This window comes from Canis aureus, chromosome 28, assembly GCF_053574225.1.
Source record: "Canis aureus isolate CA01 chromosome 28, VMU_Caureus_v.1.0, whole genome shotgun sequence".
In the NCBI taxonomy this organism is placed as follows: Eukaryota; Metazoa; Chordata; class Mammalia; order Carnivora; family Canidae; genus Canis; species Canis aureus.
This window is the reverse complement of record NC_135638.1, coordinates 37,864,096-37,889,117: the sequence shown is the minus strand read 5'-3', so window position 1 is coordinate 37,889,117 and position 25,022 is coordinate 37,864,096. Positions and strand designations below refer to the sequence as shown.

General features: G+C 38.8%; 1 protein-coding gene across 5 annotated transcripts in view; it reads right to left on the bottom strand.

The window, feature by feature from the left end:
• Positions 1–25,022, bottom strand: part of ST18 (ST18 C2H2C-type zinc finger transcription factor) — a 137,992-nt gene that overhangs the window by 31,350 nt on the left and 81,620 nt on the right. For 4 of the 5 annotated variants that reach the window (XM_077876959.1, XM_077876958.1, XM_077876957.1 and 1 more), the window contains 6 exons: positions 22,267–22,401; positions 20,232–20,322; positions 19,039–19,143; positions 16,858–17,051; positions 14,499–14,710; positions 5,846–6,091 (listed from right to left, as the gene is read on the bottom strand). In XM_077876959.1, coding sequence (XP_077733085.1) covers positions 5,846–6,091; positions 14,499–14,710; positions 16,858–17,051; positions 19,039–19,143; positions 20,232–20,322; positions 22,267–22,401 — 983 coding nt within the window. The remainder of the gene's footprint in view (positions 1–5,845; positions 6,092–14,498; positions 14,711–16,857; positions 17,052–19,038; positions 19,144–20,231; positions 20,323–22,266; positions 22,402–25,022) is intronic. The other variant, XM_077876960.1, reaches the window with a different exon arrangement.

Below are 25,022 nucleotides of genomic sequence, written 5' to 3'. Positions count from 1 at the left end.
TCAGCTTATATCTAGTAAATATAATACTTTCTGGATTTAATACTAAATCAGATTGGCTAATATAGAAAACTATAGAAATTATTCTAATTCTCAAAAGTACTGAGCTTTTTAAAATGAGATAACTATTTTGAAGTTTTCAAGGTAAGTCTCTTTTAAATCAAATGGACACAAAAATGCGATGGCAAAACATAATTTTAATAATCCTGTGTCTACACTCAAAATCAATGGAAAAGAATGTCCCTGGGTTTTCCCAACCAAGGAAAAATTCTATACCTTTATCTCAGTCATAAAGGTAAGTGTAATTTTTTAAATTAATTACTTGGATAACAATTCAACCGTTTTCCACAAACCCTATAGTGGTAAGTACATTGGTAAACTATTTCAAGTAAAGCTATCTTTAGGCCAAATTAATAAAATCTGGCTTGGTACAATTTCTTTCTTCATATTATTTAGAAGTCAAAGTTCTCATTTTTTAAAATTGATATACATAAAAATAGTAGGAAATAACAATACACCACTTAAAAATAAGGAGAATGGGTCTTGATTATAATTGCCCTCTAAGATAGAAAGAGAAGTACCACTTTGATGAGACTTCCATGGAATCTATAGCAAAATAGATGGATGGTACTTATCCTTTTTAAGTTTTATAATATAAATGTCTAACATGAAGTAATTCCTAATTATAAGACCCTAAACCTGGTAATGCCACCATCTATTCCATTTGGTGCTACCTGGATTCTACCCAGGTAGTGTTTCCCACTACAATTTATAAATGTCTTGGCTTTTTGAAAGTAGATACAAATGCTAAATCCAATATTGTCTCAGTGTGGAGCAACCTTTGTTTTTCTGTTTAGATGCTGATTTTTTTTTTTAATGGCATACAGTGAAAAAGAGCCTTTTATTATTTTCTCTATGATAAAATTAAGTATTCCTAAAGTATTCCTAAAGGCATTACATTTATAGGTGAATATATATAATTTGGCTGCTGAATCTATACATTATTGAAGACAAAGGAATACATGATTTTGAAGGAAATTATCAATTATGAAAATTTAAGTTATTATAACTAAAATGTATATAACATAATGCTTGCAGAATATATTGCATTTAATTTGGTATAGTAACATATGGTAATGTTTTAATAGAATAATTTTATTGGATATGACCTTTAAAATATTTTGTGTTCTTGTAATAACTATGGAATCCTAGCATGCAATTACATTATGAAATAATTGTCTTTCCCCCTTTTCTTCGCTCAGCATTCTACCCCAAGAGACCTGCAGAGAGCATATGTACTAAAATATAGGTGACCATCACTGAAAGGATTCTTAATTTTGTTGCACAATCTATTAGATAAATTTTTAAATAGCACTGAGTAAAAAATAAGCCAATGTCATTTGGAAGAAATTTTTTCAAAATTTAAAATGTAATTTTAAAAATAATAATTTTATCCTGTGGATAGTGAGAGAGAATTTGGCATAGATATATTGTGTTTAGAAAGTACATGGATGCAATGAAATTCCTTTAATGTACAGATGGAAGTTTATATTGATTTCAGTAAAGACCAGAACATAATGGTAACATGAATAACAGATAATAGCATCTGGCACTTTTAACATTTTAAGCCCTGAAATCTTTGGAGAACTGACAGTTGAATGGAACTGACAGCCCTAGTTATTTCTCAGCACTTTCCTTTCGAGATTTTTTGAGTTTTTTCCAGATTCAGGAATTTTTTTTTTAGGGGGCATCTGGACAGGCTATTTCACTGAGAGAGACAGACAATATTTTCTGAAAATTACCACCAAAATTAAGCAACTGTTGTGCATATGAACTAGATAGCAATGAATCAGAAATAATCACTCCATTTCTGGTTGTGTGCATGAGTGTGTGTGTGTGTGTGTGTGTGTGTGTATACGTATATGTGAGTGTCGTGTGGGATAGGGGTGGAGGTGCCAATGTCAAATCTGGAGCTGACCATCACCTGATCTTCAAACATTCACAGTCTGTTGCCTGGGCTAAGTGCAGCATCCGGGTGGAGCTCACCAGAAAAGACAGGAATGGACCAGTTCCTGTGACTGGTTTGTGTCGTTGTGTCCAGTAGATGAGGGTCAGGGGAAGTTTGGTTCTGCTGCCCTGAGAAGCACTATAAACCATTGTTGGGTCTCCTACGCCTCGCCAAGAACCATTTCTTTTTCATTTTCTTTTTCCCTTCCCTTTCTAGTTGTCCTCAATATTCCCTAGCTGCCACCACTTTTTGATGGGCGGTTTAAGATTTTCCTTCTTTCTGTTCTCTCCCTTCTCTTTTTTCATTTTAGTGAAGACCAGGCCCACTTCTTAATTTCTATATGACCAAGGACCAACAATTTAACCTCCTTGAGCCTCAATTTTTCTCCTCCCCAAACTTGGACAATAATCCTGCTTTTCATTCTGCTTTTGTTAGGACAAGAGACACTGTATAAAGATTGCTTACCTTTATTCTTACTGAACTCAGTGTCTCTCTTCACAATGAGGACATTGAATACAAATTATTTTTTCAAATTAATAACTATCAAGTATCACAGTTCTCATTTATAAGATTCAGAACAGGGCAATAAACAGTGTCTATTTGTAGATTACCTCAGCACAGACGAAAGCACAAAGAAGAAGGGGTGAGAAACTGTCTTAGGAGTTACAGTGCTTCAGAAGCACTTTTGTGGGAGTGTGTCCCCATCAGGTATAGTTTCCCTCAGCAACGAATCACTCAGGGCCAGCTCACTGTGACAATAAAAATTAAGCTTAAGAAATATTTTGCAGGGATGCCTAATGGCTCAGTTGGTTAAGCATGGAACTCTTGATTTAGGCTCAGGGTGTGATCTCAGGGTGATGAGATCAAACCCAGCATGGGGCTCTGTGCTGGGTGTGGAGTTTGCTTAAGATTGTCTCTTTCCGATGAATGGATAAAGAAGATGTGGTCTATGTATACAATGGAATATTACTCAGCCACGAGAAACAACAAATACCCACCATTTGCTTTGAGGTGGATGGACCTGGAGGGTATTATGTTGAGTGAAGTAAGTCAATCAGGAAAGGACAAACATTATATGGCCTAATTCATTTGGGGAATATAAAAATTAGTGAAAGGGAATAAAGGGAAAGGAGAGAAAATGAGTGAAAATATCAGTGAGGGTGACAAAACACGAGAGACACCTAACTCTGGGAAATGAACAAGGGGCAGTGGAAGGGGAGGTGGGTGGGGGGTTGGGGTGACTGGGTGATGGGCACTGAGGGGGACACCTGGCGGGATGAGCACTGAGTGTTATGCTATATGTTGGCAAATTGAACCCCAATAAAAAATTTTTTAAAAAGATTTTCTCTTTCCCTCTCCCTCAACCCTCCCCTCTTTCAAACTCACTCATGCACACTTTCTCTAAAAATTTGTCAATCAAGCCTAGAGCAAGCACTTTGACTCTAAGAACTCACTTAATATCTTTAAAGTCCTCTTTTGGCAGTCTTAGTGACACTGAATCGCCACATAACTTCTCCATTCCAGATTTCAGAATTCTTAGGTTGCGAACTTTAGCAGTGAAAGTCTGTACTGTCAGACTGGAAGTAAGTAAACCATTCTGAAAGGATCAGAAATCTAATCTAAACAAATCCATTTTCCCCATGAATTTGCTGGGAAATAAAACACTGTCACAAATACATAAGCATTGGATAAGAACATCTTCCAGTTGAATCCATGAAGCTGCCAGGGTAAATCCAGATGTTTTTTGGAATTACGCAAGAAAAAGAAGATTGGAAATAAAGATAAAATATTTGTTATGAGACCTAATTTTCTGGCTATCTGAATGATAAGAGGTATAGCCAAGGAGGTTCTTGAGGTACTTACTAGACCTCCAAATGGGAGGAGTGTCTCAGAATATAAGAGTGCATTGTTAATACTGTTGCCAAGGCCAAAAATTATAACCAAGATCAAACAATACAAGAGACCATGAATGAAAACAAAAACCCACTTGATGCAAATTTGCTTCATTACTACTCAGAACTGAATCAGTATGTCCGACATTGGAAGGAAGATTTCTGGTGATTGACCATGGTTCATTAATAGCAGTCACAAGGGTGGGGATGGAAAGTCTGAGTCCCACCCTGCATATAACACTAAGATGCTACTGAACAAAAACAAGGTGGGTTTTATTCTAGTGGGATTCACCCAAGAATAGGGGCACAACTATGCCTACCTACTTTGTAAATACAGTCCTTCATGTGACTTGAGCCTTTTACTGAACCCCCATCAACAACAGATCTTTTAACTAGGATTAGGTTTCCTTTTGGTGGTGTAGGGTGGGATATGCCATGATCCCATCAACTATTGGACCAGCTGGAGATGAAGTAGTTTTATGAATGAGAGGGTATTCTTTTTCTCTAAAGCTCACTTCTACAGAGTGAGATTGAATCAACAATCTTGAACTCACTGAGATCGTGCTTCTCAATAACCGCCACTGCTTCCTTACCTCCATTTCAGACCAATTGTGCAGAATGACCAGTTAATGTGATAATGATAGATTTACAGATTATAAAAATAAACAGAAGTTAGGTGTAACTGCTATTATTTTGCAGAAATCCAAGATGGCCAGGGGTGGGGGGGCGCAGAGGGGAGGGATGGGGTAGAGCGAAGAGGTACATGTTCGTCTGTCTGTGGTCATCGCTTAAGGTAAACCCGCTTCTAATACTTTGCAGGTATTACTTTTATAATGATCAGAGTCAAACATACACGATTTTTAGAAAAGTTTCTTTTAAAATTAGCTAAGACTATCCCCAAACACTTGAGGCAGATTTTGTAAAGCCAAGCAGAATAAAATGACTAAGACCAGCATGGAAGAATGTAATCAGAAATAGCTGTTGTGTGAATTCCCCTCCCACTTCTATGTGATGCTGTGGGTGGTAGTGACTAAGAGTCTGCCTTGGATCCTAGGGGGTCCTCCAGGAACCCATCCCTGACCACTTTACGTAGGGTTGGCATTTTTCTTCTTCATTGTGGGCCTGCTCGTGCTATTCCATTTGGTTCCCTGCCAGTGTTTCTACTATACTGAGCGTAGTTGTGGGGAGGGGGGACTTGTCTCATTTGGTGCTGCATCCTCAGGACCTGTGTTACTGCCTGGACATGGAAATGCCAGGAAACTGTGCTGAAGGGAGCAAGGAAAGAAGGGAGGGAGAAAGAAGATGGAAGGAAGGAAGGAAAAGAGGGTGGGAGGGAGAAAGAGAGGGAAGGAAGAATGGGAATTGGAGAAACAACCCGTCTTGTGATCACTACTGTTCATGTCAACTTATGCTCTGAGATGTTAAAGCATATACTAAAATCAAATTAGTTTCCCCACAAAAGTTTCTGAACTTCAAAAAGCTGAGGAAGGTGATGCACCCTTCCAAAGACAGTGGCTATTTTTTTTTTCTTTAAACATATCAACTCACAAGGAATTTGGCATGGTTTGTATTCATCCCTGATTTGATTTCATCTTCTACCGCTCAGAGTTAGTAAGTTGGCATTTCAGTGTTGAGTGACAGATTACACCTTGCAGACATCTAAAGGGATGGCTAATATAATCTCTCACGCAGTGCACACAATTGCAGCCCTAATGGGGATCAAGTTCACTGCAGTGACATCATTTTAGTGAAGTGACAGGAAAAGGTGGATTCATTTATCAGTTTCTGGTGAAATTTAAGATCATCACTTTACCAAAGTCTGAAACAAGGTACAGAATTATGTGATATCTAAACAGGAATACGAAAAGTAATGTAGGAGGAAAAAGCTGAGAATACTCTCCAATCACATTCTGTCTTAAACTTAGTGATCGACATATTGAAACAATACCTCTTTCTCCTCCTCTGTCTTCCCATGAGTTTTGCTATAGTTGATAGGAGTATCCCAGCCCTCTTGATCACAGAGAGCCTGATAGAATGCTGCATTGACCAAAATGCTGCTTGTTTTGAATGGGGAAGAGGAAGGAGTTGGAACAGAAGTGTTAGAGGAAGTTAGGGGTGCAGCTTTGTCCAGGATTCGATTTTTTTTCAGGCTTAAGTCCAATGTGCCATTTTCATCCACTTCTATCTCGGCTCCCTGGTATACAATAGGAAACAGAAAAACATTTAAGCAGTTTGCAGTTATAGCCTAGCCATGTGGGGCTTTTAAGGGATAATTTTAAATGCAAGCTTTTATGTAAGTATATCTGATTTAAAATCTAGCTTTCTGATTTGCTTTGGTTAATGTTCAATTCTTAGGCAGACTTTTAAGAGCAGCACCATTAGTGAGCTTCGTGTTTCTGGGTTTAAGCAAAGTAGAGCCTAATATAAATAAGATGCTCCAAATGCTAAATGTATTGACTAACCCTGTTTTATATATATATATTTTTGAAGTTTAGCTTTAAATCTCCTTCTCTGGCTTGCAGAATTATCACTCTCAATTCATCATTTATAGCATTAACACTTGAGTTTATAAAAAGGCACAACACTACTTCCCAGCTCACCTCCCCATTACAGTATTAATCTAACAGGAATATATGCAAAAATAACCAGCTGCAAGAGAATTTTTATTGGAATATTAGATTAATATGAATGTGACCTTTTCCCCTGGGTTACTTGAACCAGAAAAGCTTTGTTAGCTTGGTGAGGGAATGGGGTAGGGAGACAGACGGGCAAACTGTTGTTGATTCTGGGGGCCATTAGGTAGCAAGCTGCCATCAGGACTGTTTGGGGTTAAGTTGGACAGTAAAACTTCAGAATAAATGTGATTATTTTCCAGACGCATTGTATGAGACTTGAAACTCACTGTACCTTGCAGCATTTTCCTTGGGATATAGTTGGCTATCTCTTTGTGGTGGTGGTGGTGGTCTAAGGTACAAGTCCCAACACCTGCCCATGTGCTCTGGATCTTCCAAATGATACATGTGTAAGGACTGGCCCTGTGCTGCTGCCAACTGTGAACACTACCACATGATAACTCTCAGAGTGCAGAAGAGCACTCTCATCTTTTTCTTAAGTGGGCCAGATAAATACTCTCTGTATTTTCACTACCATCCATCAATTCACAATACAATCTTGGACAACGTCTCTACTCTTTTTCCTCTTGGCTGGCAAAGCAGGAGTCTCTTTGAAAATGTGAGCAAGATCCCTTAACGCACAGGGCAGCCAGTTCCTTCCCTGGGGATTCATGCTAACTCCCCATTTACACTCTGCCTCCTTCTCCCCAACACACACCCTTGAGGTGTGGGCTGTGAGGCTGTGCTCCAAAGGATCATGGCTCGCACCTGATCCAGAAAATAAGGCGCGTCTTCTGTTTGCTTGTTTTACCTGTGAAGTTCCTCTTCTCAATCTCTCAGCCTCTGAGGTAGATATGCTTTATTATATTTGTGGGAGGTAAATATACTTCTAATATGTTTGCACTAAGATGCTTTGGCTATATCTTTCTGTCCTTTTTAGCAAATAGTTTAATCTCCTGTGATAGTCCTAAGCCCTGAATTTGACAGTACAGCTTATCCGGGATAATGACTTAGTAACCACAACATCTTATGCCATCTGTATAATATCAAATACGTTTTTATACCAGCATTAATAAACCTTAGTTACAAAAATCCCAGATATTAACCATATCAGTGCCACGTGCTCTCTCTCCGTGCTGTGACAATGTATCCTGCCGTAAGCACATCAAAATAATTCTTGGCTTCATAAATCATATATAACTATAGCAATGAAACAGAGCTATAGTAATCAAGTTTAATGGCCAATGTAAAGTAAAATGCTAAATATTGTAGTTGCTGACATTTTTCATTAAAAAAATAAAAAACTTGGGTTAAGACTGCACAACCAACATTCACATAAAATTCCAGACCTCTGTGACAGATGGCTTAGGAAAAAGAAGCCATGTGACTGGGCTGCAGAGTTTTATAGTGCAAAACCCATAAATAGTGCAGATTCGATCTCTCCGAAAAAATATCAACTATTCCAAGACAACGTTAATACATATTTTAGTTTTTACAGGAAAAAATCCAAATAGTAAACAAAAAAATTAGAGATTATCAGAGTTGTTATGATTCTACATCTTGAGTAATCATGAGCTGATGGGGGAACAAAATCTCTCCTAATGTTTAAAAGAGGCGCTCTTGTATAGCCCGCACCCCAGCCGGCTGCTCTGAGTACCTGACTTGATAGGGAGAAAGCACGTTTGGGCAGCAGGGTACAGATGGGCTTTAAGTGAGCGCACAGATGCATTCAACAATTACACACAGTACCAGAGAAGGGTCCCTTTCTGCCCATAGATGGGTGGATCACACGTTTACTGCACGGATTTTTTATTCAGAGTTTTATCAATAGACATCACTTCTCTCTGAGCTTGAAACTCCAAATGGCAGCACACAAAGGAGGGGGTGGTGGGAGAGGCCACAGAAGCAGGAGGACATAACACTCAGCCAACATGCACCCCCGTCGCCAACCGGGTATTCTGATTTCTAAAAGTGTCATTCGCCATTCTGGATCCTTATTTTAATCATTTAAATTTAAATTTAGAGGGTTTTTTTGTTTTTGTTTTTGTTTTGAGGGTAGGCATAGGTCTTTCCAACTTAGGACCATCACGTTCAGCCACTTTTAAGGTACAGGTGTCAATATATGGTGTATTTATTAATTAAATTATTGAAAAAAATACTTAATGTTTTCAAGCTTCCATATTTTGAGGAAAAGAAAATTTAAAAATATATTGTTCCTGCCTTCAAGGAGCTTAAGTTATACATAGAGGAGATTGTTAGTGAAAGGTAATTTAGTAAATATAATTATTCAATGGAAATTTGAAATAATTATTCATTATATGATCCTTATCTGTACCATAAAATGAGAAGTGATTTAAGATGTCCACCAACAGAGAAATGATTAATGAAATTATGCTGCATCTATTTAATGGCACATTATGCAACCAGTAAGATGATAATTATAAGGATTATGTGACAATAAGGAGAAGATGTCTATCACAGAAAGTAGGAAACAACCCATATTCCTATATGCTTACAACCAGTGGAAAAGGGTAGAAATTTGTGTCCTGAAGAACAAAAGGGAAAACACATAAGTTACTGTACTTGTATTTAGAAGACAGTCTTAAGGCTGGTATCATCCAAATGACAGCATGATAATGTTTTAACAATTAAAAATTATGCATTCAGACATAGTGATGAAATAAAGATACCTTTGCCTTAAAGTTCTGACTGTGAAAATTGTTGGCTTTCAAAACACAGATATAACAATACATCACTGTTTTCTGTAGATTAAGTTTTCTGTTAACACAAAAGGGGTCACCTGCCATCTTTTCCCCTTTGACTTGACTAACAGGAAGCGTACAAATTAAGTGTCCCTCAGCTTAGCTCTGCTGTAATAAGTTTCTTGGTTTTCCTCTTCTGACTCATGTTCTTTCACTTTTGCTTCAGGGTGCTTTGTTTGAGGAGTATCTTTTCTATATTGAAAGCTACCTGACATATGTTTTCAAAGCAGGCAGGGTATTAACAATAAAAAAATGAATTAAATTATCTTATTCTTACCAAATAGTAATTGAGTATTAAAACTGTTAAGTTCAGAGTATAAATGTATTCAATATGAATGGAATAATGGAATTTCAGGGGAGAAATCAGTGTCTGACGTAAGATATGAATTTAAAATTAAATTTATGGGATGCCTGAGTGGCTTAGCGGTTGAGCGTCTGCCTTTGGCTCAGGTTGTAACCCTGGGGTCCTGAGATCGAGTTCCACATCAGGCTCCCTGCAGCCTGCCTATGTGTCTGCCTCTGTCTCTCTGTGTGTCTCTCTTATGAATAAATAAATAAATAAATTTTTAAAAATTAAATTAAATTATAACTTTTTGTAAAAATCTTTGCCTGAGACTTGGAACCAAAGTCAGTGAAAATTCTTAAGTTGGCCAGCAGTCTATATAACACATGATGATAAGAACTTTAAGAACATAAGAAATTGGATAGGTTTGAATTAAAATCTCAGTTCCAACAATTATAGCTATGCCAGTCAGAGAAAATTATTTAATATATACATACTACTATTTCTTCATCTGCTAACTGGGTTAATATCTTCTTTAAATAATTTCTGAAAGGATTAAAAAGAGTTAATATAAGCAAAGTGCTTATATAAAGTGCCTGGCACATAGTAGGTGTTCCATAAATGACAACAACAACAACAACAACAATAATAATAATAATTTGGTTGGCTTTTCAAATGCCAAAAGAGCCATTCCTATGCTACTGTATGCAGAGGTAAAGAGAATTATTAAATATATACACACGCATCAGTTGGTTCCTTGTGATCTCTGACCCAAGTTTCTCAATACATTTCACTCAGAATATACAGCATAATCTGACATGATATTAAAGTTACTGAAAAAAGCTGCTTTTGGATTCGAAGTATCCCAGGAGCCATTGGGATACTAGAATAGCCATACGGGCTATTTCTGATATCCAGCAGTGAGGATGCTGAAGTGTTATCATGTTGTTTCTAGGCCTTATTCAAGCACAAAACAGATTTTGAACTTTAAACATTTCAAGCAAGTGTCAGTTTTTTGTTTTCTTTTAAGGCACACTGTGCATATGCCACTTTGTCTAAACAGGTGGGGAAAACACCAAAACAAACAACAGAATGCTTGGCAAGCTGAAGTGATCAGGATAAAGATAGACCGTGTGCCTGTTCCTACCTCTGTTCCTGAGGGTAGGAGGAAGGAAGGAAACAGAGAGTGTCTCCAACACGTGTTGGCATGTGCCTGTGCTCTCAGGGGCTGGAGGACACGCTCAGTCTGTGCCTGTTGCCTGTTTCTACCGAACGCTGTGCTCATAACAGCAGCAATGGTGGCCAGACAGGAGGCGGAGTGGTTGAAATTGTGGCCCACGAATGTTTTACAAACTCATATTAATTCCAAATTAAAGTGAAGGACATTATATCAATCTTAGAACCAATGAAAGTACTAGTATCGAGAGAGGGCTCATACTTCAGACAAAATTACCCTTAATCATTATGATATCCACTAATATTGATATTACTAACTTTTTCTTCTGACCTGATTCCTCAGAGATACTTAAAGCAACATACAGGCAATTTTGGTGGTGTTGTATACATGCTGGATTATATTTTAACAAATAATTCCTTTTAATATCTATTTTCAAGATATAATGGACTTGTTTGGGCAGTGGTGAGAAATGTTAGCACTGATTTTCTCAATACAGTATCAGGAAAGGGTCCATGAAGGAAGTGTTTTAGTGTTGGGTAGTGTTGGGGCTGGGAAAGTTCGAAAAAGACTGTTGTGGGATATCTGTATTGTCTCTCATTGGTTTTAGGCTGTGTAGGAACTCAAAGTTCTCTTGTCTCTCTGAAGACAGCCTCTGCTGTCTTCCCATAAGAACAGGGATTTTGCAAATCATAAATTTAGATCTCCCATTAAACTCTAAACTCAGAGTCAGCGTACTGAAAGATCTGTATTAGCCCCAACACGTGGGAATGGAGGCAACTTCAAGGTTAGTATCCTCTGGCTTCATTTTTAAATGGTAGTGCCCACACGTGACAGCGGGATCTGTAATTTGTTCTTCTACTGGGCTCTTGAAGCAATGTCAGAGAAGCTCATTCCATCAATGAAAGGACTGCATGGAGGCTGAAGGAAAATGGGCAATCTGCCCTCATCCAAGTTTTGAGCAAAGCCACCCATGCCTCCCCTGGATGCTAGAAATGTCACTTCTGAAAATACAGCTCTCTACCTGGAACAACCATTTCTTTTTTTCTGCTTTGCCCACAAGCTCCTTGAAGGCAAAGTCTGTGGCTGGATCTAGTGGTTGTTTTGGGCAGTCCGAATCTCATAGACCATTTGGAGGGTGCCGACAAGAGTCCATCTGCCAGGATAACTCTCTAGTACATCAAAAAAAAAATGCTTCTCAGCTAGAGAAGTCAAGAGCAAAGAGACACTGTACGTCTCTATATCCTTTCCAAATAAGGAGCTCAAGAGATCTGTGGATTTTGGGTAGCAGACATAAACATACTGACCATCATGGAGGAAAAATCAAATCATAGTGGATAGAGAATCAGGCTAGTATTCCACAGGAGAAGATAGTTTATACTTAGTTAGTCCTATATTAAGTGGAGGGCAAGAAAGCAAAGTGCAACACTGAATAGAAATGGTCTAGATTGGGTACAATTTGATCAGAGGCCATTTTTTAGGGTTAATTACTTTGGCTTTTTTCTCCTTTTTTTGCTACAATAATTAATTTTTGTGGTCTTGGGATTTTATGAGGTTCTATTTTATATTTAGAATGTACGATCCAAAGAGAACAGAATTCTGCAAATTGTTACAGTGTGTGGGAATGTGCGCCTGGAAGAAGGATTCTGCACACAGTAACACTGTAGGGTGCTGTATTTATCCTATTTTAACCACCACTATGTCAAGTGAGATAATTTTCATGGGAAAATGGCTTTTTAAACTGCTAATATAACGAACTCCTTCTAAAAGTCGATTGGTACACTGTCTGTCTCTTCCATCTTCATCATCACGTCAATGGTTTGGCTTCTGTAGTTAAGACTTGGGATGGCTGTATGGAGGCCGAGACATGCAGTGCAGTTCCTGTCTCCCTGGGCAGGAGTATCCGCTCCATAGAGCAACCCTGGCACACAGAATGCTCCCAATAGGAGTGTAAGCATAGACTCAGAAGTCAGTTATTTGGATTTTTGGAATGTGCCAATTCAGCAGTCACATTTCTGACCAGAAAGTATTCAAAAAAAGAACAAAACATGTATTGATAAGGGAAAATACCTTCAAATTTTGGTCATCTTTGTTTGATTCATTGTTTGGCTCCAGCAACTAAGTGAACATGGGGAATATAATGGTTAAGGGCAGAATTCCGAAAAATGAAAAAAAAATTTACCTGTGCAGATGGAAACCACTCATTCCACAACCATTTACTCAAATAATTCAAGTGGCATTAATCATAATAATATTGGTCCTTTTATTCTCAAAGGACAGTCTTAACAAACCAATAATATAAGGCCTAAGAAGAAGATATTTTAGTATTTCTCCTACTAGCTGTATATTAGAATGTCCCTTTTAAAATATGGAATGTATTCAGGTTCTAAAACAAGAATAAGAATAAACTAAAGTAGCATCGTAAAGCACTCTAAATCATTCATTTAAGAAAATAATTTCTGACTTGCATTCCTTTGAATTTGGAGAGCTCAGTATTTTCTTTATAATTTTCAGAGGATACGTTTTTTCTTTGTTTAAGAACCTCATTTGTTTAAAAATTGTTTTTGAGTGGTTTTTGGCCACCAACTCTTCCTGGGGTTTACTTGGCTCGGATTTGTCCAGAAGCTAATTCTGATTCTTCTGTCAAATGCTCAATGGCACCGTGTTCCCTGCTCTCCTGAAGGCCTGGCACGGCACAGGTGAGCAGCTGACCACACCGGGGATGGGGCTGCGCTTACAGGGAAAAAGAGAGCTATCTACTCTAACTGCCGGAGTTTCAGGGTTAGGGTTTAACCCAGGACATCTCCACTTAAGACAAGGGTAAAATCTCTTCTCCAGATAAGCCTGGGCACTTTATTTCATCTGGTTTCAGCCTTCTAGGTAGGAAAATAATTTCTTTTAACTGAATACTTCGTGTAGATGGGAGTTACAGGCTCCAGCTGACTGCAAGAGCAGCTTTTACCCTCCCCCTGAGGATCTGAGGATTGCTGCTACTCTCTAGCCTGATAAACCCCTCCTCCTCAAAAGAGGAGACATGGAGGATCTTTGTTTTTTGCTGGCTTCAAGGTATCATAAACATGGATGTCTCCTTCTCATTGTTATGGAGGAGAGGTTATTAGAGAAATGTGATTAATTTCATGGGCCTCAGAAATGTGGCATCTTCATACACTTCACCAAATTTGATTTTGGATTTGAATGCCCTGAGTTCTCAAGTACCCCTGAGCCATCTCTTGTTAACTTAATGTATCCATGTTTTACTCTGTGTCCTCTGAGACTACTGTAGCAACTGAGACTACCTTACCTTATACAACAGTGATGTGTGCAACAATGACACCTCCTGAGTCAATTTTGCAACTGTTTTTCCAAGTCACTGCATAGTTGAACATTTCTTACCATCTTTGATTTACAGACAGCAAAATGCTTCAATTGTTTGGATTGATTTTAATGGCAAGCCTCTTTCTTGTGTTTCAAAGTCCCCAACACAAAGGTAGGTTTGATGTCTATAAATCTTCCCAACCAGGCTCTATAACTCACTTCTCCCCAGACTTTGGTACACTGCCTTCTAGAACAACACTCTTTCATTTCTACTTGCAGCCACAAAACCCATCCCTGTCAATGTGCCTCTGAGTCTCTTCCTAAGATGAGGAAGGGATGGGTTTTAGGGGTGGGGAGTGGCCGGAGTGGTAGTGAATATGGTTAGGAACATGAAAGGCAGTTTATTCTCACGGTTCAGTCACTGGCCCACCCTCCGGGCTCTTGGACTGGCCTACCTTGGCATGCAGACTCTGTGGTTTGTTGGAGAGGATGTCTGCAGCTTCCCTGCAGCGGGTGGAAAGGTTCAGGATGGCAGCAGCTGCTGCTATGTGGGTGTCTTCACTACATTGACCGTAGCTGTAAGAGCTGGCACGGCAAGGGCTCTGTGTGTGGGCGCCTGCACTAGGCAGTCGATTAGGAAATTTCCCTGGATTTGAAAAATGCTTTGCTGTTGAAGAGAGATTTGATTAGCAATTGCATATACGTGGCTTTAGTCATTAAATGGATTTGTTTTAAAGATATAACTTCTTGTGTTAAAATGTTAAGAATAAATTAAAACATGATCCATTATCTATTGATACACTCAATGAAAGTTATTCAGATTGGTTTTCACAGAAGCTCCCAGATCAGATGATATGATGGCTGGGAAAGAATGTCTATTCTCTTAATATTTTTTGTATTTACACTTCTTATGGTAAAAACTCTATAACTAATGTTATGGGGCAGGTGCACTGGCAGCATCCATGGTAAAAATTATGGATTAAAACTACACTGGCAAAACCCATCCGGGATTACAGAGGCTTAAGGCTTAAACATCTATGAACTGTGCATGTGTGAGGACCAGTGATTCCAGTAGAGAAAAAGAAATGCAGCCTTTCAACATTTGTTTTCACAATAACAATTTCTATTTATTTAGACATCGAATTGCATTTTTATTATTTGATATGCAGGTTTGTTTTGTGCTTAAACCAGTAGAAGTTGTTCTTAATGTCCAACTAGATGGAACTAAATAAATGGCGGACTCTTTAATGAGCTCCCATTTTGCATATTTAGGTAGAGCATGATAAGTAAAGGACAGAGAAAATGTTCTCAGGGTGAGCTGAAAGGCAATTTAGTTATCAAGGCTGAGTTTCTGTTTTCTGTTTCCGTTGTGACAGCAAGGCATTTCTGAGAGAGAGAATTAACCATATTTCTCTTCACTCTGGGTGTTTGTAAACATCACTCAAAGTTATGGGAGAAACACCCACAATTTAAGTGGGATAATAAAAAAGCATTTATTTATTTATTTTGCTTCAAATATCATTTCTTCTAAACTTTGATCATTTTTCATGACTTTAAAAGATTACTAAATGTTATTCCTACAAAATGCCACTGGACATTTTGCATTTTTAAACTAACATCTGTGTTATATGAATAGATAGGATGTTCTTAACTAGCTTCACTTGAATAAAACACACATATGTGTATGTGTATGCATGTGTGTATATTTTGCATATAAATATAATAGAAAACATTGTGCATGTGTGTGTATATTATTTTCCGAATCTAACAGGTTGTTTGTATTATTTATGTTGGCTGAGCCCTCTTTTTGGAAAGAATAGATAAAATATCTTTTGGAGTATAAGGTACTTGTTGACGGGCCAACTCCTTTCAAGTCTGTTTATCACTGCTAGGTTTCATACAGCATTCTAGTTCTTTGAAAACATGATCAGCATCACAGAATGAAGCACATACTCTGTGTTTAGCACTCAGTCTAGGTGCCTAGGTATGAAATCAAAGGGCTTCCATGGATTTGCATGTTGTAAAGAATCCATGGTCTATGTAGGACTCAAATTGAAACATTATTTTGCTTCTTTCCTTATGATACCATAATTCAGATTTCATGCTTGGGTTTATCCCAATATTTTCTTTCTTCCCTTTTCATTAGAATAATCAAGGACTCTAAAACACTTGGAGAAATTGTATGTATTATAGCATCTTATAGTTATGATCTTCTACATGGATGTGTTACCATTAGAGTATTAACACATTTTAAATGATTCAGTACTAGTTCTTAACTATGTGGGTAAACATCTCTATAGTCACACATATTGCGTCTATTGTAAAATCTTGATTTCTGAACTGTGAATTTCTTCTAAGATTTTTCACATTTTCTCTCTCTTTCAGTTTAAATGCTTTTTACTGATTTAAGCACTACTTTAAGTAGTGTTTCAATATTTTACCTTTTCAATTTCCATGATTTCAGCATGAATAAAAATTACTGTATTGTGATGACTACTACAGTTTTCATCAATCCCAATCCTAGCTAAATGTGAATTAAATATTTCTTTGGAATTACTGTATTTTGATTCAACAGTGGCATGATATTTGGAGAATAATTAACCCATTAACTATTCACCATATTCAGTGTTACTTCATGTACAATCAGTAATACTGATCATCTTATAATTGTTTTTCCTTATTTTACTCCACTGTACAATGTATTTTCTCTCCTCCCTGTAGTATTCAGCGTATTCTGAATTTGGGCACCCCTACCTCCAAACACACATAAACAAGATGCATTCCTTGGAATGAGGATTAGAATTTGAAGCTTACATTCAGGAAATGGTGGTGTTTTTCGTCCTTGACCTGTTTGTACGAGGGGGCGTTTACCAAAAACCTGGGCATCGAAACTGGCATAGTCGAATGGTACTTTTCCAAACTTCTCTTGTTCTTTTGACACCATGGCTCTGGGAGAGGTGATGGCTTGTGATCGGAAATTGAATTCAATTTGTTTCACCAAGCTTGTCCTGAAGAAAGAGGGGAGAGTTCAAAAGAACTGTGATGAAACTCTTGGTGAGCATATTAGCATCAGAATTTAAAGCAGATCGGATGTGTCATGCCTGTCGGTACCCACAGAGACAGTGCACTATGGAAAAGAGCTGTGGTCACAGCATGATAAAGCAGAGTGCTCTGTGCCAAGATTGAGAAATGGGAGGCACCGAGGGCTCTGGAGAACTCTGACGAGGCTGCAGGTTGTGGGTCTGAGTCTCCCACGGGTAAAAGAGGAATGTGCAGTTTTGCATTCATTTTACGCAGATGCAAGGAGTGGCAAGTACTTGACATCTGCTAGCACTTTGAGCACCACCTAGAAAAGTTCCGTGTAACCATCATTAGGGCACTAACAAGATGTGCACATTCTGTTTATTAAGACTGTTAATCAGATTGGTGGTGAAAAGTGCTGATTATAGCTGGTGGGGAATGGCAGTGTGGTCAGCTCAGAGGAAGCAATGCTGGGCCCCGCTGTCCTTCAGCAATGCTGACAGATGCCTGCCACTTAGCAGGGGTAGTGTAGGCACCAGAAACTTGACTTCTGAATTGTGAGTTTCTTAGCCTTTTCACCTTTTTTTCCTTTTGTGTGTCTTTCTTGATGTAAATAATACTTCAACATTTTATCTCTTAAATTGCCATCATTCTCATATGGACCCAAAGTACTGTATTACAATAGCTATCACATTTTTCAATAGAACTACCTTAACCCAAGTTAAATGTGAATTAAATATTCCCTTAGAACTATTGTATTTGAATTACACAAGGGCATCATATTCACAGAGCTTACAAACATGGGCTAATAGTAAATGAACATAAAAAATATACTTTTTAGAATTTAGCAATATCAAAAATACATATATGTTTTTCTTTTGTTTTCCACCAAAACATACCCAACTCATCAGAACATCAAAGTTTCAATGATATTCCTTGGATTAGGTAAAAAACATCTTAGCTGTTACATAAAAATATTTGAGGAATGAGTTGATCCTATTATTGTATATATCACTTGGTTTATACCCCTAATATATCAGCATTGTAGTCTAAAACATATTTATTTTTTAAGAAATTAGAAAAATAAAACTTAAGCTATTTCTATGTTTGGTAAATAACCTACTTAGGGAGAAACTAGAGGAGATGGCCATATTAACCAAGAACCTTATTGTAAGATTTTAAATTGCTAGTTATTCAGTAATTCATGATCTTTGCTTGTTCTTCACTCATGTGATTTTGACTGTTTTAATTAAATGTATAAGAGCAAATATTTAGGAAAACCATATCTTGAAAATACTCCTAATAAGTATGTTGCATTTCAGTGTCTCAGTAACAATGAAGATCTGGTCACCTGTTTCAGTTCTTAAATCACTTTTCCTACATATATGATTTTTTATTAATAAATGCATAACATCACATTGTGTCATCACATGTAGTTTATTATTTAAGCATAAGTAAGGTCATCCAAACTGCTGGAGATTATGAAGTACCTGGGGCCAATAGGAGATATTTCATTAATACTTACCAATTCACGGAATGAATGTTTTAAAGAAATTATATGTATAGCTGGAACTGAAGAACGAACATATACCATCACATATTTTGGGTGGGTATGAGTGATTTATTAAGGCATTTTCTGCAGGCAGAAAGATTAATCAATCATAGGGAGAGCTTACCTGACTAGTGGGATGGGTTGCATTTAGTGACATGGAATTTTGATTAATATGTGTTATATACTTTATTTTTTTGAGATTCATCCACATTATGTTACCTTTATATACAGATTAATTTCATGTTATACGTCTGCAGGGTCTAGCAGTTCATTTAAGTGAGAGAATGATTAACTGGACCAGCCTCTCAAATCCATAACTGGTAGTTGAGAACAAAGGTCAGACCATAGTGAATTGGCACAGGAGGGGAGCCAGACCCTCTGGTGTAAGGAGCATGGCATGGAATGCCAAGGGAGGGTCATACCTGTGAATCTGGTCAGGACACTGCCCGGTTTTGGGAGAATCAAGCTGATTTTTGTCCTGGGACATTGCCAATTTTTCAGCTGCAGCAATTGGACAACCAGAAAGACTGTTTTAAAAAATAAAAAGGGAGGACTTGAGTTAAAAAGATAAAATAATCTGCTTTGGCATGTACCTCACAGCATACTTGGCACACATTAAATGTTAAGTCATATTAGTAGTTCACTTAGCACCTTTCTCATACTAATAGATCCCAAAAGGGTTTTGCAAACTACTGTGTCAACATTTGCCCCTCAATCCCATCTCAGAAGTGATGGATTAGAAACTCATTTTTAAGATCGGAAAATTATATGAGGGAATTATTCTGAAACTCCATAACGTTTTAAGTAGAATGAACTCACTCCAATTGCAATGTGCCCCATTAGAGATGTTAGCATGATAATTCCATGATTTATCTTAAGATCTTTAGAAAAGTGTTAGGGACTTAATTTTAAATCAATTTAAATTTAAAATATAGAACACGAGGTTTTCTGGCAATATGTTTATGAGTCACATAGTATCTTGTGAGCACATAATAGATAGAGTATAAAGTACACATAAAACAATAGGCATTTTTTCCAAAAATATTTACATACACACAATACATTTGTATGTAAGTGCATTTGTATGTATGTGTTTTTTTTTTTTTTTGGTAAGTATGTATGTGTTTTAAGTGAGTAGTAAGCTCAATGTAATGAATCTCCATGAGATGAAATTGTGTTTGCCTTCCTACCGGCTTATAGTCAGAACCACAGTAGATGGAAGCCCTTTTGGTATCTCGTTAATACTTATTGGATGGGATCCAAGATAAACCCTACGCAACTCTCTTCAATGTCAAAAGAGCTATGGTGAGGTTCCAGAGCAAAAAAAGAACATGTTCTATTTCTATGACTATATGAATATATAACTCTAGTCTTCAAATAGAACATTTTTTGTTTGCATAATTGGCTGCTAAATAAAAATTTCTAGGAAAGTAAATTGTGTTTTTTTTTTTTTCACTCTGCACACACTGTAAATATTTCATCTCTCTTTCAAGTGGTAACATTCAATAGTGATCCAGAGATTTTGATAACACATTGTTAGTTCCTTATTTTCTTGGTGGAAAGTTTCTCTCACTTCTCTTTGTAAGTTGAAAGATGAGTATCCCATCACAATTACCTCCTGTGGGTGTTGCGGTTGCTGTTCACGTGCCCTCTTCCGGTGCATCCGGGGGTGGGACACTTGAGTACATTTTCATGCATGGCAAGAACTAAGCACAAAATATCACAAAAAGAAAGGAATAATAGGCTATAAGTATATAACACACTAACAAACTGACTTCTCCACTTTACGTGCAAATTAATTTGGTTATATAATCTACCATTCTTCCTCCCACAGATATTTGGGTTGAAATAAATGAGTACTTAAGAACTTCAAAAATTAAATTCAGTGAGCTTGTTCAAGATTTGGTTTCTCTAAACTTCATGTCATGATCAGTGCTAGACTTAAGTAAGACTATTCTGTTTCTATTTAACTTAAACTGAGAGGCTTATACCCTTCCTTTTATAGTTATGTGCTTTTCCGTGAAGAGTAGATGGAGAACATTGTCAAGTAGTTCCTTCTATCTTTTCCTGAGGTGTGAACTCCTGAATAGAGTCTTCTTTATTTTCTAGGGGATATTACTTTGATTCTTGTCCATTGCTCCCCACTCCCCACTTCCCATTGCCATTCAGTTATTGGTGAAAGAGCATGGTTGGGTAAACAACCAGGTAATCAATCTGAGGAACTGCTAATCTTCTGGGACAGTGCTGAACAGATTAGATTCACTGATTTGCAAAACCGTGCTTTTGAGAAGAATGATGTTGAGGCGTTCCCACCACTGTAGTTTGTATGACCCAAAGGTGTTTCAATAAGGTTAAAAAAGTAGAGGATGTAGCACATCGAGACTTCAAAACTTAGAAGGCAGCCCTTTCCTTCTCCAGTTTCCTAGCTCACAGCAGAGCTGAGGGTAGAGAAACCAACCAATGTTTGCTGTTGCTCAGAGCTCTTTGCTACTGCAGGATGCCCTGGGGAGACTTGACAGGCATCACAAGTTCCTACAAGGAATGGGAAGATAGGGAGTCAGGGGGCACTGGTGATGTGATGCACTTCTTCTTCTCTCTTTTTTTTTTTAATTTATTTTATTTTTATTTATGATAGTCACAGAAAGAGAGAGAGAGAGAGAGAGAGAGAGAGAGGCAGAGACACAGGCAAAGGGAGAAGCAGGCTCCATGCACCGGGAGCCCGACGTGGGACCCGATCCCGGGTCTCCAGGATCGCGCCCTGGGCCAAAGGCAGGCACCAAACCACTGCGCCACCCAGGGATCCCTTCTTCTCTCTTTTTTAAGAAAGCCCCATGCTCAGCATGGAGCCCAGCTTGGAGCTTGAACTCACAACCTTGAGACCAAGACCTGAGCTGGGATCAACAGTTGGATGCTTAACCTACTGAGTAGGTGCCCCTGGGATGCACTTCTTATATTTAGATGATGAACTGAGGCTAAGACTGATCATGGGCTTAAGGCAGCCATACCTCTGGGTGAGAAAGGACAGTATTAATATTAATATATTAATTAATATATTAATCATGCCTTTTACTTTCTGTCTTCTGATGCTTTGGCATCTGGGGCCTTGCAAACCCTGGAAAGACTGCCCCTTCAAAGAGCTTTTAAAGATAAATCAACCAATTATGAGTCTACACCCAACTGCCTCCTTTATTAGACTCACACTCACACTCCCCCCACCTGCCAGGTATCAGAAACCAATGGACAGCCCCCAAGCCTCACAGCGTACTGAGAGAATTAAAACTAGCCAGTCCTAAGTCTGCATACTCTGCTCCTTCCCACAGAAACCATAAGTTCCCCTCCTCCCCTCCACCCTGATCACCCTGGTGTGGCATGCACCGTAGCCCTGCCTGGTGTGGCATGCAGTGTCCTCTCAGGAACTGTAACAGTCTTTTCAATGTCGGTTGTCTCCTGATCTATTGGCCTAACTGCACCCCAAGTTTTCTATTAATAAACTTATTTTAAACACCCAGCTAGATGGAAATTGCCTTGACACGGAAAGAAACTTTATATTTCCATTCCGAATTCCACACTGGAGAAGAAATTGGATAATATTGTGATGTTGTGGCACAAATAAGAGGAAGCCTACTTGTTTAGGGATAAGTAGTACTCACTTTCCAGGGGAACCCGCACTTTGTGGGGGCACCCCGAAAGGCTGCGGTGGTGGGGGTAGAGTCCTGTCACATGTCCCGTGCCATCGCACCCAGGGATAGGGCACTTGGTCTCCCTCTTTTCGGGCCTCGGTGAATCTAGAAAGAAATTAAATCAAGAGATTCATTTGGCTCTTCTTTCCCTCCCCATTCACTAGAGTGGCCTTGCAGAGTGACATTCTCACTTCACTCGGTTTTTACATCATAGACATTCTTCTCACATTGCCTTGAATAAGACCCTCAAATAAGACCTGTGGAAGCATAAAAAATGTTTTCAATTTTCTTGGTTTTCTAAGCAAAGGCTGACACAGGGCAAGGGAGTGTTAAAATACAGAGATGGTTTTAAGTTGTCATGTCACATATTATAGTTACAGTCTCAATGTGAAAAATGAATCCTACTCCAGAGGCAGAGGATGCACCCAAAAGGGGGAAAAAAAAAAGTGAGAAAGAAGAAAGAATATATTCAACCCAAAACTATCTCTGAAAAGAGTCTCAAAAAAAAAAAAAAAAAAAGCTAGATTCTAAATGATAAAACAAAAACAAAGAAACCACCATATTCGAGAAGGGCTGCTCTGTTCTTATCCCTGTGGATCCCTGGCCTCACGTGGCCCTAAGGTCACAGGTCTAGGTAGCTGCTCCCATGCACGTGCAGGGCCTGCTTTGGCCAGAGTCAGGAAGGGGAGTCAACAATGCTATCTTGGGCCATGCCCAAGATCCCCAAACCCAGTGCTTTGCTACTTCGGATCAATATGGAGCAGCTATTTAGAAGAAGCTTTCATTTTACTCTGAATGCAGAAACTGAAAACTCAGGCAATAGGAAGACAGCCTGGCAAGGAAATATTTTAGGCAGAATGGAAACACAGAGTGGAGGCAGCCTTGAGTGGTCGGTACCGCCAAGCACATTGGGACATGGGGAAGGGACCACAGGTTCCACCAGTCAGAGAGAAGGGAAACCTGGTAACACCACTTGTCAGGCTGCCATGGGGCATCGGCCTAGAGAGGGAAGGTGGAGGATGAGCTGGGGGTTTTAATCTTCCTGTGCATATTTTGGTGAGGGTTAGATAAAAGGCTATATAAATACGTAAAATAATTGAGGATTATCATGAATATTGATGGGGTTGGAGCTAACATAGGAGAGGCCTTCTGTAGACATTTCCATATTCATGACTCAGATAGTAGGTAAACTTAAAACAGAAATGCATTTTTTGGAACCCAAATCACCCCCTAACTTGGGCATGGAATGATATACCCAGCTAGGTGGAAATCACTGGGACAAGCTTGTCACTCAGCATTCCTAATGGTCAGAGGAACCAGAATCACAATGGGAGTGGGAGCCTCAGAGAAAGGACCAGTGTGGAATGGAGGCTGGCTGCAGGCTTCTCAGAACACGACGTATCATGAATAATGAATCCACTTGATGCTGAGAGTGAAAATAAATAATCTGTGTGCTCCTGCCATAGGAAAGCTGCCGGCAGCGGAATAGGGGGCAGAGTCCTGCAGCATGAGGCTGTGGAGGCCCCATATCATATGCTCCTGCTCCAAGCATGGTACTGAGAGAAGAGCAATGTCATGGATGCGACAGCCGTCTCCAGGGCGGAATATTGCGATGAGTACACATGCCTCTGTGATATCGTGCCACCCTAGTTGTTGGATTATAAATGGTCCTGAGCAGATGGGCACAGCAGGTTGTATGTAATGCAATTATTTGGGGGCATGCTTTCAGTGAAGGGGGAGGAGCCAAGGATCCTTCAAGTTATGCACACTCTGCCTGGGAGGGGGTGGTCAGCATGAGAAAACTGGAAATTGTATGTGATAAATGAACAGCTCAAAGATTGGGATGCCTTGAGTGGCAGACACTTATGTTTCATGAGACACAGGATTTAAATGCCATAGTGTTGAGACTGTTCTCTCTTTTGCAAGAAACAAAGAGGCATATAAGAGTTTTTAGTTATTCTATTATTTTGTGGATACATGTTTTACTTAATCCAAAAATGTTGCCAAATTTGAAGTTGTTTTAGGCCTATAATATCTGTTGATGGAGAGTCAAAAATCCTTGAAGTTTGACTGAAGTGACACTAAGGGGGGTTGACACTGTGTAGGAGAGAGAATTAGAAAGGAGGAGAAGCAATGTGGATTTTGATGCCCTTCCTTCCTTGGACCTGGTCCAGATGAGGCCACATTTCTAAACCACATTGAAAGGTTTGGCGCCGCGCATTTCCCCTCCTTGCCACATTATTTGTCTATAGGAAGCCAGAGAGGGTGTGGGAGATAAGGCAGGGCTGGCACCTGACCAGGTGTGGTCCACTGACAGTCCATCATGCACGTTTGTCTGCAAGCCTCCTCTGCTGGGTGAAACAGATGCCATGAAATGCTCTGTGGGGCAGAACCTGTTTGCATGATAAGAAGCCAGAGCTTGAGCTCTCAGGTGACTCTTAGGCCTGGCTCTTCTCCTTTTGTTTTCTTTGCTGAATGCTGCATAATGAGGGTGACCTTATACTCTGGTGACCTTACATCCCTGTTTGCCTGGGACTGTCTTATTCATACCTGATATACTCATGTGGTTGTTCATAGCACTCCTCTTCACTCTGAAAGTGTCTTAGCCTGTACAGTAAATTCTATGGTGACTATACACATTGCGACCTAAAGTCTCACTAAATGCTTAGTAGCAATTTTAATTTTAGAATTGCTGACTCATTGAAGCCTTGGGTAAAATGGTATTT